The following is a 13,247-nucleotide window of genomic DNA, read 5'->3' on the forward strand; positions in this document are numbered from 1 at the left end:
TTTAATCAAATTCATTAGTACAAATGATCAAAGGAGAAGCCTGAGAAATCAGCACTAGTAAAGAGTTTTATATATTTTTTTAATTTTTAAGCTATCAGATGAATAAAGACTGTTTTCATGAATAAAGACTGTTTTCATGAGCATTCTATCTGGAAGCAGTAGGAACTTTATTTTATATCAGTAATTACTGTATTGGATTTTTAATCCTCCATCATCTCAGGTCAGAAATATAATATAGTTATTATTTATAACAATTAGAGGAATTATGGGGCGCCTGGGTGGCTCCGTTGGTTAAGCATCCGACTCTTGGTTTCAGCTCAGGTCATGATCTCAGAGTCCTGAGATCCATCCCCAAGTCAGGCTCCATGCTCAGCAGGGAGTCTGCTTGAGATTCTCTCTCCCCTCTCACCTTCCCCCTGCTTGCTCACATGCACATGCACTCACATTCTCTCTCTCTCTCTCTCTCTTTCTCTCTCTAAAATAAATAAATGAAAATCTTAAAAAAAAATTAGATGAGTTATGGAGTATACCTGAAAAATATCAAAAGTACTATCCTTATCAATAACAAGTTTGGTGAGTGTTCGTTTGTTCCTAGAATGAAGGAAAACGGAACACGCAGAACGTCAGACTGACAGCAGCCTCAAGAGGCACCTGGCCATTTTAGGATCTGCCACGTGCCAGGCACCTTACTCACCTGGTCACATCTGACCGTCTCAACAACTTCGTTTCAGGAGTTGCTTGCTTTATGTTCATTTTGAAGAGAAGACAAGGGAAGCATAGAAAGATTTCATGAGTCTGGAAGGCTCAGAAAGATTTAGCAAGGTCATGGGGTGTAGCTCTAAGACACATGCATCCCCGCCGTAGAGGCCGTCCCCTGGGGGCCACCACACTTACCTTCATTTACGAAGCTGAGGACAAGTGGACGGTGTCTTTCTTCTCGGCCTGACGTCTGTCTGCTGTAATTCACCTACGTGTGTGGTTGTACCCTGTGAGACACTGGACGGCAGACTCACATCCCATCCATGTGACGTCCCAGCATCTGAGACGTTGTGTTAAATTCATACATCGCCGCAGCGGCCAGAACACCATAGGGCATTGACATAGTACATGTGTACTAAATATTTCGGATGAACAAATCAAGGGAAGAGTTAGATGATACCATACACACATTAAAGGTTGTTCTGTCACTCCCTCACCATCTTTGTATCTGAGAATTATCTCTGCTCATTGTATCATTTATTACATTCTGCAAAACAGTAAACTTGGGTTTTTTCTCTCTGTTTTCTTTTAGTGGAGAAAGAGGATCGGGCAAGTCTGAGGCCAGCAAACAAATCCTGAGACACCTCACTTGCAGATCCGGCTCCAGCAGGCCCGTGTTTGATTCCAAATTTAAACACGTAAGTTTCTTATTTGGGTTGGAGACTATGTTGAGAGGCAAGAAACCTGTAGTTTACAAGTAAAAGGAGACATCATAATAGGACCGCAGTTTGACTGTAAATTGGTCAAGGTTTGTAGAAATAAAAGGAAAAAAAGATAGTCTCGTGCAAATTAACGCAGCCCAAGTGAAGATTTATTTTTTTGTACAAATTTTCAAATATTTGGAACATGCTCTTTTATATTTGCTCAGAACAGTTGGCTCGAAAACATGTAATACACTTAGAGATTGTCGTTGTTTGCCAAGAAAGTGCCACTTTGGTGTATCGATACCTTTGAAGGATTTGGCCCAATAAGCACCTTTTTTGGGGGATCATTGAGAGCTGATAACAAATAATATTTATTTATTATGTATCAATGTATATAAAAGAATTGATAACAGGAAATGTTAATGACACTGATGGGCAGGTGATACACCTTCACCCCCAGTGTTGATTTTCATGACATACAACATCGTGTTAGTTTTAGGCATCCAACATAGTGATTGGATAGGTGTATGGATTGCAAAATGGTCACCACACTAAGTTTTATTAACAGACATCACTACGCATAGTTTTTTTTTTTTCTTGTGCTGAGAACTTCTAAGTTTTACTTGCTTATTAGCGTCTTTCCAACACACAGAGCAGTGTTCACCGTGGTCACCATGCTGTACGTTACATCTACAGGACTTATTTATCTTATAACTGGGAGATTGTGCCTTTTGAGTCCCTTCACCCAAGTTAGAGCTGATTTTAAGTTATATTCAGTAACACTTACTTTTATATGAAGACACCTCGTCGTGCTCCTTCATCCACTTAAAATCTTGTCAGGAGTCAAGGAGGAACCGGAAAGGCCTCTGAGCAGCTAAGAGAAAGGCTCGGAAAAACTCAGAAATTTTGCCAAGGGCACACCTGCAGGTGCTTGTCTCATGCAGTTCTGGAAAGTTTTGTTAGCAGGTTTTCCCTGGCACAGTAGACTGGGAACCAACTTGGAAACTGCTAGAAGGATCCTGCATGGGAGTGGGAACCCCTAGGGGGTGGCAACAGACAGATGATCAGTAACCAATCAGGAAAACGGTCAGAACTCAGAAGTGTGCTGCTCTGGAGTTTCCACCTGTAGGTCTAAACCTCCAATTTCATCATTTTATAGGAAATAACTCTAGAATAATCCAAGTGCATGACAATCATTCTCTTACATGTGCCCCATTACTTGAGGGGCTGTGGGGTCCTACACTCTGTGCTGGCTTGCACTCAGTAGTCCCAGGACTCAGTCCCTTCCATGTGCTGTCACACCCTGTCCTAACCCCACGTGACCCCCTTCTTATCGTGTAGACCCCTACCCACCAGCCTTCCTGGCCCTAAGACAGGGCCGGAACGGAATGTACATTTCTCCAGCATTTCCTCCCAGGTCACCCATCAAATAAATGGCACAATCACTTTCTCATTTCCATACCAGAAACCTGGCTGTCACTTTGATGCCAGGCTTTCCCTGTTGCCACCACGATCACAGTATTCTGTCAGTCATACCTGCTGGTGTTTTCTTCTCCAGCCTTCTAGAGTTTCCTCATTCCCTTATTCTTGCTGAAGCCACCTTTGAACACATATCACCCCAGACTGGGCCGTGGTGCCTCTTGTCACTTAGTCCTTTATCACGATACCTTATGCAGCTGCCATGTGCATGTCCTTTGAATTCGGAGACACCATCATAGAGCCTGCCACATAGTAGGAGCTCACTTTCTATGTAGAAAAAGAATGAGGGCATGTGTAAGATATCTGTAACTATTTTTGGCACACCTAAGATACAGTTAATTATCCCAAGTTACCTAAATTAATTTACTTTAATAATATCAAATGAATTTAATGTGGATACACCATGTGTGTGTCATCGGGACCCTGTAAATTTTGCTGCGTGTGTGTGAGGACACACACCGTTGGCCGTGTTGCCTGGCACCCTCTCTCTCAGTGTGCGTTTCGCAGTGAGGTTTGGGAAGTGCACGCCTTGCCCTCTAGAATCTCCCCTACACAGAGCTCGCTGTGCATGCATTTGCAGAAAGACACCTGCATCTCCTCCGGCAGTTTGATACTTGAAAGTGTCTGACGACCTTAGATGTTAGCTTAGATTACTCCCTAAAACAGTGCCCTCTGAAAGTTCAGGCGTGGAAGATCTAGAAACCCATGCCCTGAGAGAACTGTGCTATTTGTGTTCAGTTTTCTGTCACTGCCCTTTTGACCCATAGCTGCAGGCCAGAGTTATTTCTGCCATGGTGGTGTTCACTAGGGAATATTCTGGACATCTTAGTATGTGATTCCTCATTTAGAAATGAGAGGGACTTCTATTTAATCGATAGATCAATGTAATTTCCTCATACTTTCTACTTTTGAAAAAGAGGTCCTTAAAAAACTCTATCTGCTCTTCTGGATTCCTACACCTGATTCTGGAGATTTTTCTCTTTGTGAAGAACGTACAGTAAATCAGTCTGCAGCAGATCCCTGTTGACATACACGTTAGTTAATGACTCTAATTCATAACCGTTCATTAAGCTCAAACTATGTACTGAGAACCTGCAGAATTCTACCACACAGCTCAGTATAATTTAACATTTTCAGTCGAGTTGGGTAGAGCATAAATTATCTTTGTTCAGATATTGTCAGATACTGACTACTGACACATAAGAATTAGAGAATTTATAGAACAACATGGTTATAAAATAGACTTAGGTTAACTAATAGAATGATGGGATCTGTTGGCCTAATCGTACTGACAAGGAACAATAGTCTCTGATGTAAATTATAGAGTAAAGCAATCATTTATTAAAATGATCCTTTGTGAAAGAGCAAGCTGTGTAATTTCTAAACGGCATCCTAGATTACTTTATGTAAATTGGCTTTGCATTTTAGCTTAAGTGAATACATTCTAAGTTGCATGTCTTTAGATAGATGCAGCTCTTCCAAATCACTTAGCATCTGGGAATCAATATTATGATATCCATGCAAATTTCAAGTCCAACTATTTCTAATTCACATGTTTATTTTAGTCATAAATCATAAAAATAAGTGATTTCTAGTCTCGTGAAATAATATCGCCCAGGGTTGAATATGGCTTAAACTGCATGTCAGTTATGCTTTTTGTTTGTTTGTTTCTCTCTAAATTACAGTCCACATGACTATCATTTGGTGTCCAAAGCGTTTCTGAAAATTGCCCAGTCTGTTTTTGTGCAGCGCCGAAGTGTACATGTGGGAATGAAATACAAGTGTTGGATAAACTTCTGGATTGACTGTAAATCTTTATAACGTCGTAGGAATTTAGTGAAATTGTGTACATTCCAAAGATGGGCCCGTATTTCCTGCATGAAAGAAAAGTCTGATTAAGGAGATGAGTGCCTAAGGGCGTCCTTGATGGTGGAGGCTTCAGTCATCGCGAAGTTCAGTGCAGGGTGGGGTGAAGGGAAGCTTCGTTCGGTGAAGTGGGTGAGCTTAATAGGAAAGTCATTCCGCCAGACCCGATGGTGCGACATCGCTCTGAGGCTCCCGCCAGCAGGCACGGCAATGATGCCACAAGGGGCCACATGCGCGATAGACACGCACAGGTCGTCTCCACTGGGGATGCTGGCTGCCTCTAGCCCAACAGTTTGCCCTGGATCTTAGGATACTGCAAGAGAAAAGCAGTCATTGGAGGTTATTCTCATCAGCAGTTTCTGAAGAAGAGTGAAGGAAGGGTGGGGACATGAAAGGAAGGGCGTGGTGGGGTGGCCGTCCCCAGAGAATCGTGTAAGCTGAGGGGTAGAGAGCATTTTCCTTGTGGTTTCCATCGATGACATAATTAAAGATTATTACTTGGAGCGTGGGGAGCAGAAGAACAAAGTGTAGGGATTTAGAGAGAAGTTGGCTGTTGATAATCCCTGTGAACCCATAAGCAGCCCTCTCCTCTCCTCGAGAGGGAAGAGCCAGATCTGGGTGGGGTCTGGGAGGCCAGGGAGAGCCTGGCTCCCAGCCCCAGACATGGCTTGTGTTGCACTCTGATGCAGGCCACACACGTACTTTTAAGGGACGCTCCGCCATCACATTTCTGAATTTAAGCTCATACATCGGTTGTCCTGCTTTAGAAGTCTACAGGGGCTTGCATTCTGCCCTCGCAATGGGCTTCCAAGTTCAGTGGGTTTGACCTGCATCACCCTGGAGATGGCTTTTGCTCCCATTGTACAATTTCAAATCAGCTAAGATCAGTGAAGAAGACTGTTGTTTTGAATCCTCGTATTTGAATTTCAAACTATAGAAGCAGGGGATTTTCCGCCGCACTGGGTTTATTGGAACATAAAAATCATGTGTTGGGGGAATAAAAACAACTGCTTGCGACTTTTCACTAATTCTGGCCCAGATGACTTTCAACTTTAAGGAACATTCAGCTCCCTTTAAATTACTTAAATAAACATTTACTGAGTAACTGATTTTACAGAGCAGAGTGATGGCGTCTGCTTGGTTAAGCCATGGTTTTTTTATTGAGGAAGCCACAGATTTTTACTCTTAGAAAATACCATACGTTTACTATTACCATAATGGGAGTACATAACTTTTAGTGGCACAGCTATTAAAACTGTAGAGGAAAAAACATAGAATTGTAAATAGAAAAAACATTGAATTGTAAATAGAAAAAACATCTTACGGATAAAATTTGAATGGGGGACTACTTAGGAAATATTTACTTACTTCCCTTTGCTATATTTTTATTTGAAGTTTTGCTATTGTACAACATTCTCATTACTTTTGTTCAAAGTTAAGGTGAACAGTGAAACAGTACCAGTTTTGCTTTTTTTTTTTTTTTTTGTATTTCCCTTAACACATTTATTTAGTGCCACCTATTGGCCAAGCAGATAATTAAAGATAAAAAATGTTACTTTGGTGTAACCGGAATCTGAAGGTTGAGTTGTGGACCAATAGAACACATATGAGCTCTTGCATTTAATTCATTGGGCTTAGCTTTCCATAGTCTGATGCCTTCTGTGTCCTTATTGTGGTTCTAGCTGTCACGGCCGGTGACACAGTGAGGAAGCACACCCTATTTCGCAGAGAGATTGCCAGGGTTCAAATCCCAGCTCCACTATTTAGAAGCTCTGAACCTTGGGGAAGTGACTCAATCCCTCAATTTCCTTTTATTTTTTTTTAAAGATTTTTTATTTATTCGACAGAGATAGAGACAGCCAGCGAGAGAGGGAACACAGTCAGGGGGAGTGGGAGAGGAAGAAGCAGGCTCATAGCGGAAGAGCCTGATGTGGGGCTCGATCCCATAACGCTGGGATCACGCCCTGAGCCGAAGGCAGACGGTTAACCGCTATGCCACCCAGGCGCCCCCCTCAATTTCCTTTTCTACAAAACGGAGACACTAGTTGTGAGCATTAAAAGAAGTATATGTATAAATGTACATACACATGCCGACCTCCGTGTGTATAGAGTATACATAATTTTACACATAACTGCATTTATATTATATATGTTATATATAAAAAAACTTTAGATTAATGCTTGGCACAAAATAAATTTTGCTACTATTATTAGCAAAAATAAAGTTAATTGTTGTTGTTTGTTGGATGCTTGCCATGTGCCGGGCACCAAGCTGAGAGCTTTGTACAGCTGACACTGTGAGCACTGAAGGAGTTATTCCCTGTGTTAAAGTAAAGGAGAATGTGGTTTGGGGAATTCATGAAACGGACTTAAAGTCATATGATTTGCTACTTTTGAACTTTGGGGGGAAACATGCTGGTGTATTTTACTATTTGATGTATTTTACTATTACCACGATTTTCGGCACTTGGGATTTGTGATTAGAATCCAAGTATTGTTTTGTAATCTTCCAACATATAAAATACTTACAGATGAACAGAATGCTTTAATAGATCACTATCCACAACGTTAAAAAGTAGCAGCAAAGTGCTTTTTTTTTAAACTTAGAATAAAATTCTCAAAAACTACCATCACCAGGAATTGTAAAGAACCCACTGTATCAATAACGTAATGTGTTAGTGTGCGCCTCCTTGTGGCTGATGCGGGAACTGCATTGTACATCTGTGACTTGAAAGATGGAGAAATTTACCTTTGAACCTTCCAGATTTTCATACTTTCTGGAGAATTGCTTGGTCACCATCATCAGCACAGACACAATAGATTGTTAGAAGAAATGGTGTTTTCTCTATAGTCGGGGTTTAAGGAAGCATGTCAGGAAAGAATCTCAGATGCCAGGGTTGATCTGAAGATGTTTGTAACAGCATCTTAAAGCCCCAGCTCCCCACCTGTGACAGAGAGCAGTGGTGAGTCACACGGAGGGAAACGGCTTCATCTGGAGCTCTTATTCCTGTTTCTGTGGGAGAGAACAACATGATGTTGGGCCCGGGGTTGAAAGGGTATGTGGGTCCACCCCCGTTCAAAAGAAGGTTAGAAGCAAATGTTTAAGTTCATTTGTTTGTTTCAAAAGAAATTCTCACTATCACTTTTATTAAATCTAATCCCTTTGCTTCAAAACCACAAAAGCATTTCTACTGTTCTGTTAGGTTTAAAAGCCTAACTAACATGTGTTGGATTGTTTATGTTTGTGTGAAGAGAGAGCAAAGCCAAGGGAGGCCCCCTGTGTGTCATTGTCTTAGTGAGTCTGAGGCAAGTTTGCTAGTAGTTTGCCGTGGGAAAGAGGGACTATAAAAGTTCAATACGGTCTCATACAAACAACAGAGAACCTCCTAGATAAGGGGATATTTCTGTGTCTTTGCTATTATTCTCCAGTTTTATTTTTTAAAATGAGGAGCTCAGTAAATGTTTCCACTTTGCTACAGGTCATGTCCATCTTGGAAGCCTTTGGACACGCCAAGACAACGCTTAATGATCTGTCCAGTTGCTTCATAAAGTACTTTGAGCTACAGTTCTGCGAGAGGAGGAAACACTTAACTGGAGGTAAGTATAAAATTAACAAAGGCAGATCTCAGGAGCTACCAGGAGGGGGCAGAGGAACACCAAACATGGCGGCAACGGTGTCCATACCTGTGCCTGTGCACGTGGGGTGAGGGAGGGAGTTGGGGGGGGTGCCTGAATGTGCACACCTGAGATGCCAGGTTAGGCATTCTAAAATCACTGTGAATTGAAAAATATTTAGAAATGTGAGGTGAACCTTTTCAAGATGATTATTGTATAAACTATATAATATGGAACCAAACCCGAAATAGCTGAAATGAATCCTAATTATTGAACATAGAAATGACTCACCTACTCAGTTAAAATAAATGATAACTTGAATACCCAGTTCCTTCATACAACAGACATTGAAATCTATTTCAAATAAAGCTCAATCTGTATTTTTAAAACGATTGAATTAAAACAAATCAAAACATCAAAATAACTACCCAAATAAAGCCAACCAGAACTATTTCTTTTTTGGTTTAAATATGTAATGTGTACTTTATGAAAAGCCCTTATTAAATTCAACTAATTTAGGGGCGCCTGGTTGGCTCAATTGGTTAAGTCTCTGACTCTTGATTTTGGCTCAGGTCATGATCTCAGGGTCATGAGATCAAGCCCCCTCTTTGAGCTCTGTTCAGTGGAGAGTCTGCTGGAGATTTTCTCTCTCCCTCTGCCTCTCCCCCACTCATGCTCTCTCCCTTCCTCTCTCTCTCTCCATAAAATAAGTAAATAAGTCTTTAAAAAATAAAAAAAATAATAGAATTCAACTAATTTAGAATTCACTTGGGATTTTACATCTTTCTAATCAAAACATATTATTCATGCAAATTAATCATCTGAATAGAATTGTATGTGGGGTGCCTATTGCACTTGGAGGAATCAAGTATTGCAGGAGCTTTAATAACAGCTGTTGACACACAAACAATTGCTAAGTGCAATGATTGTAGAAAGAGATCAATCTTATCTGATGTTTTCAAGTGCCCTTCAGGAAACAAAAGTTAGTTTTAACCATAATTTAGAAACAAAAAGCCTGTATTTTGCAGTGTTTGTCAAAACCATTATTACTAAGTGAAATTGGGTAAGAAAAAAAATGCATCAAAGGAGTCAGAGAAGATAATTTTCCATGTTGAGGTTAGCAGCTTAAATTCTTCAACAGGACAGTTATGTTTTAAAACCCTGTGACTACAAGCTCTGTTGGGAGGTCCACTGTGTTAGGAAGACCTCAGAGGAGAATGGCCTTGAGCCTCCAAGTCTGGTTTCCAGATCACAGTTTTCCAACACTGCCATGAGGATGTCCCTCTGAGTGAGGGGCACCGCCTGACCTCCTTGACTCAGGGCATAATGCCCCTTGAGCTTTCGGGGACCTGCGGTTGGAGGTGCAGGTGCTAGAAATGGACGAGGACCCGTTGCAGCCCCTGCCTCTCCAAGACAAGTGCGTGACTCCAAGACCAGCCCTCGCAGAACATCTGGGAGCTTGTTGGAGACGCAGACCTGCTGAACGGGACTCTGTGTTTAACAAGATTCTCAGCGACTTGTGTGGTCGCCGACGTTGGAGAGGCACCGTTCCAGCCCATGTAGAGTGGCCTCTGTTTTATGCACACGTGGCTCAGGGGGGAATCCACCTGTCCGGATATCACTCGCATGACTTTGTGGGTTCTGGATTCCACATTCCCTTTCCCAAGGCCTAGATATGATAACTGGCTTCTGTATTACCCATTACTGATCGTGTTGACTTTCCTTCTGGACAGAAGTTAGCATGTTAGCTTAGAAAGGCACGGTCTCCAAGTCTACAGCAGAACCGAGTGTGCTGCTGTGAGCACCTGCTTCTGCTCACGGGACATCGGCTCACAGGGGCATCCCGGGGCCTCCCCTGACCTGCCCTCGGGACGGTGCAGGAGCCGTGCGCGGACACGCGGGTGCCTCCAGCATGCCGGCCACTGGGTGTGCCTTAGGCTGGGGTTCGGTGAGCGCCCCACCTCTCTCCACCCCCCCACATTGTTTTCCCATTTCCCATCCTCTTCTCCTCGTTATCATCCTTGGTCCCCTTCCTATTGCCCAGGCTGGTTGGTGAGATAGCTCCTTGCTGTGTTCATTTACAAACCCGGCCAGGGGATTCTGTGGCGGTTCTATGTTCTTTTTTTTTCTAATTTCAAGCACAAAACATACTACTGCACAGACAGGGCCGGTGCTGGTGGAGACTATTGCCGGGAGCGGGGAAGCCCGAAGGGTTCGAGGGGAGCGAGGCTCTGCTTACTGTGGAGAAGGAGAGGGTGAGGAGTGTGTGCCGAGAATGTGTACCAGGAGAGGGAGCGTTCAAGCCTCACGCCTCTGGGCTGCCCATGGAAGGACGTGGAAGGAAGGACATGGAAAAGCAGAAGCATCAAGGGAAACAGAGCGAGTGCCTTCAGATGCTCGCTACCGCGTGGAGTGGGGCTTAAGAACAAAGGTCTCTATGCGAGCTCTGTGGAGTCAGTAGACGTTCCAGAGAGAAACCGTCCTCCCTGACCGCGAGGCCTTCGCAGTGACTTGTGGTGAGGCACCCACCATGCCCTCCCCCGGACGGGGGCGCTCCAGCAGGGCCAAGGCGCAGACCCCTCATGTGCCCCTAACAGCCTCCACGGGACCTTTGCGGGGTTGTTCCAGAGACGCTGCCCGACGCTCCACATTCCCCAAATCTGCACAGGAAGCACCTGTTACCTGGTGACCGGGGTTCCGATGCCCAGCGGAGTGACTGGATGGCAAGGATTGTCCCCTGGTGCCCGTCAGCCTAAAAGAAAGACCCCGTGTGGGAGTTCTGTAGAGTGTGCGAGCGTGCGGGACCCACTCGAACAAAACACTACAGACTCGGTGGCTTGGAACAGAAGTCCAGGGTCGGCGGACCGCGCTCTCTTGGATGTCTCGAGGAGAGGGTGCTGCCTTGCCTCTTGTGGCCTCGGACGGGCGCTGCCGGGCTTTAGGTTTCGTTGGCTGGTAGCTGTAGCCCTCGGGTCTCTGCCTCGCTTGTCATGGGTGCTGTCCCTGTGTCTCCCTCCTTATAAACACTGGTCACATCAGAGTAGGACCTGTCCTGCTCCAGGATGACTTCATCTTTTCTAAAAAAGTCTGTTTTATGTTTTTTTGGACACTTACGTGCTCATACTATTGTGTGAAGCATTAGCTGAACAGTCATCGGACCGGGTCCTGCCCTTCAAGCCTTGCAGGATAGTCAAGGAGCTCAGGCTCGTCTGTCTGTGTCTCTTGCCACCAGAGTATGGATCAGGGTCTAGCACAACGTCGGGCAGAGTCGGCATTCAGTATCAAGTGAATAAATGAGTAAAGGGACAGTTGGGCCTGCGGGAGTAACTCTAACAGAGGGTAAGAAGTAGGAAGGACTGTAAAGGGCAGCAGAGTCCACGTGGAGCTCAGACACCACAAGGCCTGGGTCCGAGGCCCAGTCAGGGCACCTGTGACCTTGATTAAACCACGCGGACTCTCGAAGGCTGATTTGTAAAATGGCAAGGTGAGACCACAGAGACCAGGCAGAACGGGTGAATGAATGAAGTAGGATGTGCAGGATAGCGGGGACCGTGCCAGTCTAGAAGTACTCGCCCTACGGCGTGGCCTCATCTTGATGTGAATACATCTGCAGGCACCTGCTCTCAGCCCGGTCGTGTCCCCGGGTCCGGGGGTTAGGATGTAGGCATACCGTTTGTGGGACGCAATCCAGCCCACCACGGGGAATAAGGGGGACCTGTTGTGTCGTCTTGACGTCTCAAACTAGTTTCCAGTTCTAGAACCTCGTCGTTAGCCCCAAACGGGATGCACTGAGCGCTTCAGGAGGCTGCGGGCCAGTGTGATAGCTTTGAATGACCTCATCTGATATCTGGGCTTCTTTACTGAAAGAAAAACAAAAGAGATATTCATTTAAACCACCTCACACAAGTTTTAAAAATAGCTGAGTTATTCAAATAGGTCCCCTGGAAAAGGCTTCTGAATTTTAAGTGTTCACTAAAATAGTAAAGCGAACTTGAGTAAGGTTTTTACACCTCAAACTAGGTCAAGTAAATGTGGGTTACAGGTTGATTTTGTACTTCAGGGTAGGCTCGAGTTTCCCTTAATTATCAACACTTCTAAAATAACGGTGGTGGGTTTTTTGGACAGGGAGTATTCTCTTACTAACTCTAAGGTTGAGAGATGTTGCGTGTTTCCTTTATGGATACTGTTGCTCATACCTTTATAACTGAATGCCGGCTTCCTAATCAGGGATGTAGTCACAAATTACAATAGAAAATATGAGGCTCAGTTTTATGAAACACCGGCTATAGAAAAGTAGGGGTGTTTCTTATTTTGAAGAAAATTTAATTAATAAAGAACATTCTAATCTGGCTTTCAGCCCACCATTCCCCCCATCTGATCACTTATTTAACAATGTAATTATTCTGGGTTCCCTGGTATACATGCCAGCACCCTCAGGACGGAGTGCATCCAGAACATCTTACCATCGCCCCACAGGTGAGTTTATAGCGTACAAATACTAGGGAAACTCTGCCAATGGCGATTTGCTTTCACTCATCCTGTACCTTTCACTTGGGTCTTTGAGGTAATTTGCAGGTATGGCTGTCTTGAATCCCTAATGATTTATATTTTTCATCTAAGAGTGGAGAGAGGGTTTCAGGGTGCGAAGTTCAAGTGCACTTATGAAATTAACGGCGGGGAGTATATTGGATGCCATATTCCTAATTCTTTTTCTTGTGATCAAGATCATATCTGGTCCTTTTAAGGTCCTTTAAAGTACGAGGTTGCCAGTCCTTTAAAGTATGTACGACGTTTTGACGCACGATAGAGTAGTAACCTTTCAGTCTTTTCCCCAGTGGACCATTTTATTGTTTCTAAATCTTCGAAAACATGTGCTAGAGACCT

The 13,247-nt window shown here is 43.8% G+C and overlaps 1 protein-coding gene across 1 annotated transcript in view; it reads left to right on the top strand.

The window, feature by feature from the left end:
• MYO16 (myosin XVI) overlaps positions 1-13,247 on the top strand; it is a 484,344-nt gene that overhangs the window by 205,841 nt on the left and 265,256 nt on the right. The window contains 2 exon segments of the mRNA XM_034665464.1: positions 1,286-1,397; positions 8,228-8,345. Of these exon segments, the coding sequence (XP_034521355.1) occupies positions 1,286-1,397; positions 8,228-8,345 (230 nt within the window).

Source organism: Ailuropoda melanoleuca, chromosome 7 (assembly GCF_002007445.2).
Source record: "Ailuropoda melanoleuca isolate Jingjing chromosome 7, ASM200744v2, whole genome shotgun sequence".
Classification (NCBI taxonomy): domain Eukaryota; kingdom Metazoa; phylum Chordata; class Mammalia; order Carnivora; family Ursidae; genus Ailuropoda; species Ailuropoda melanoleuca.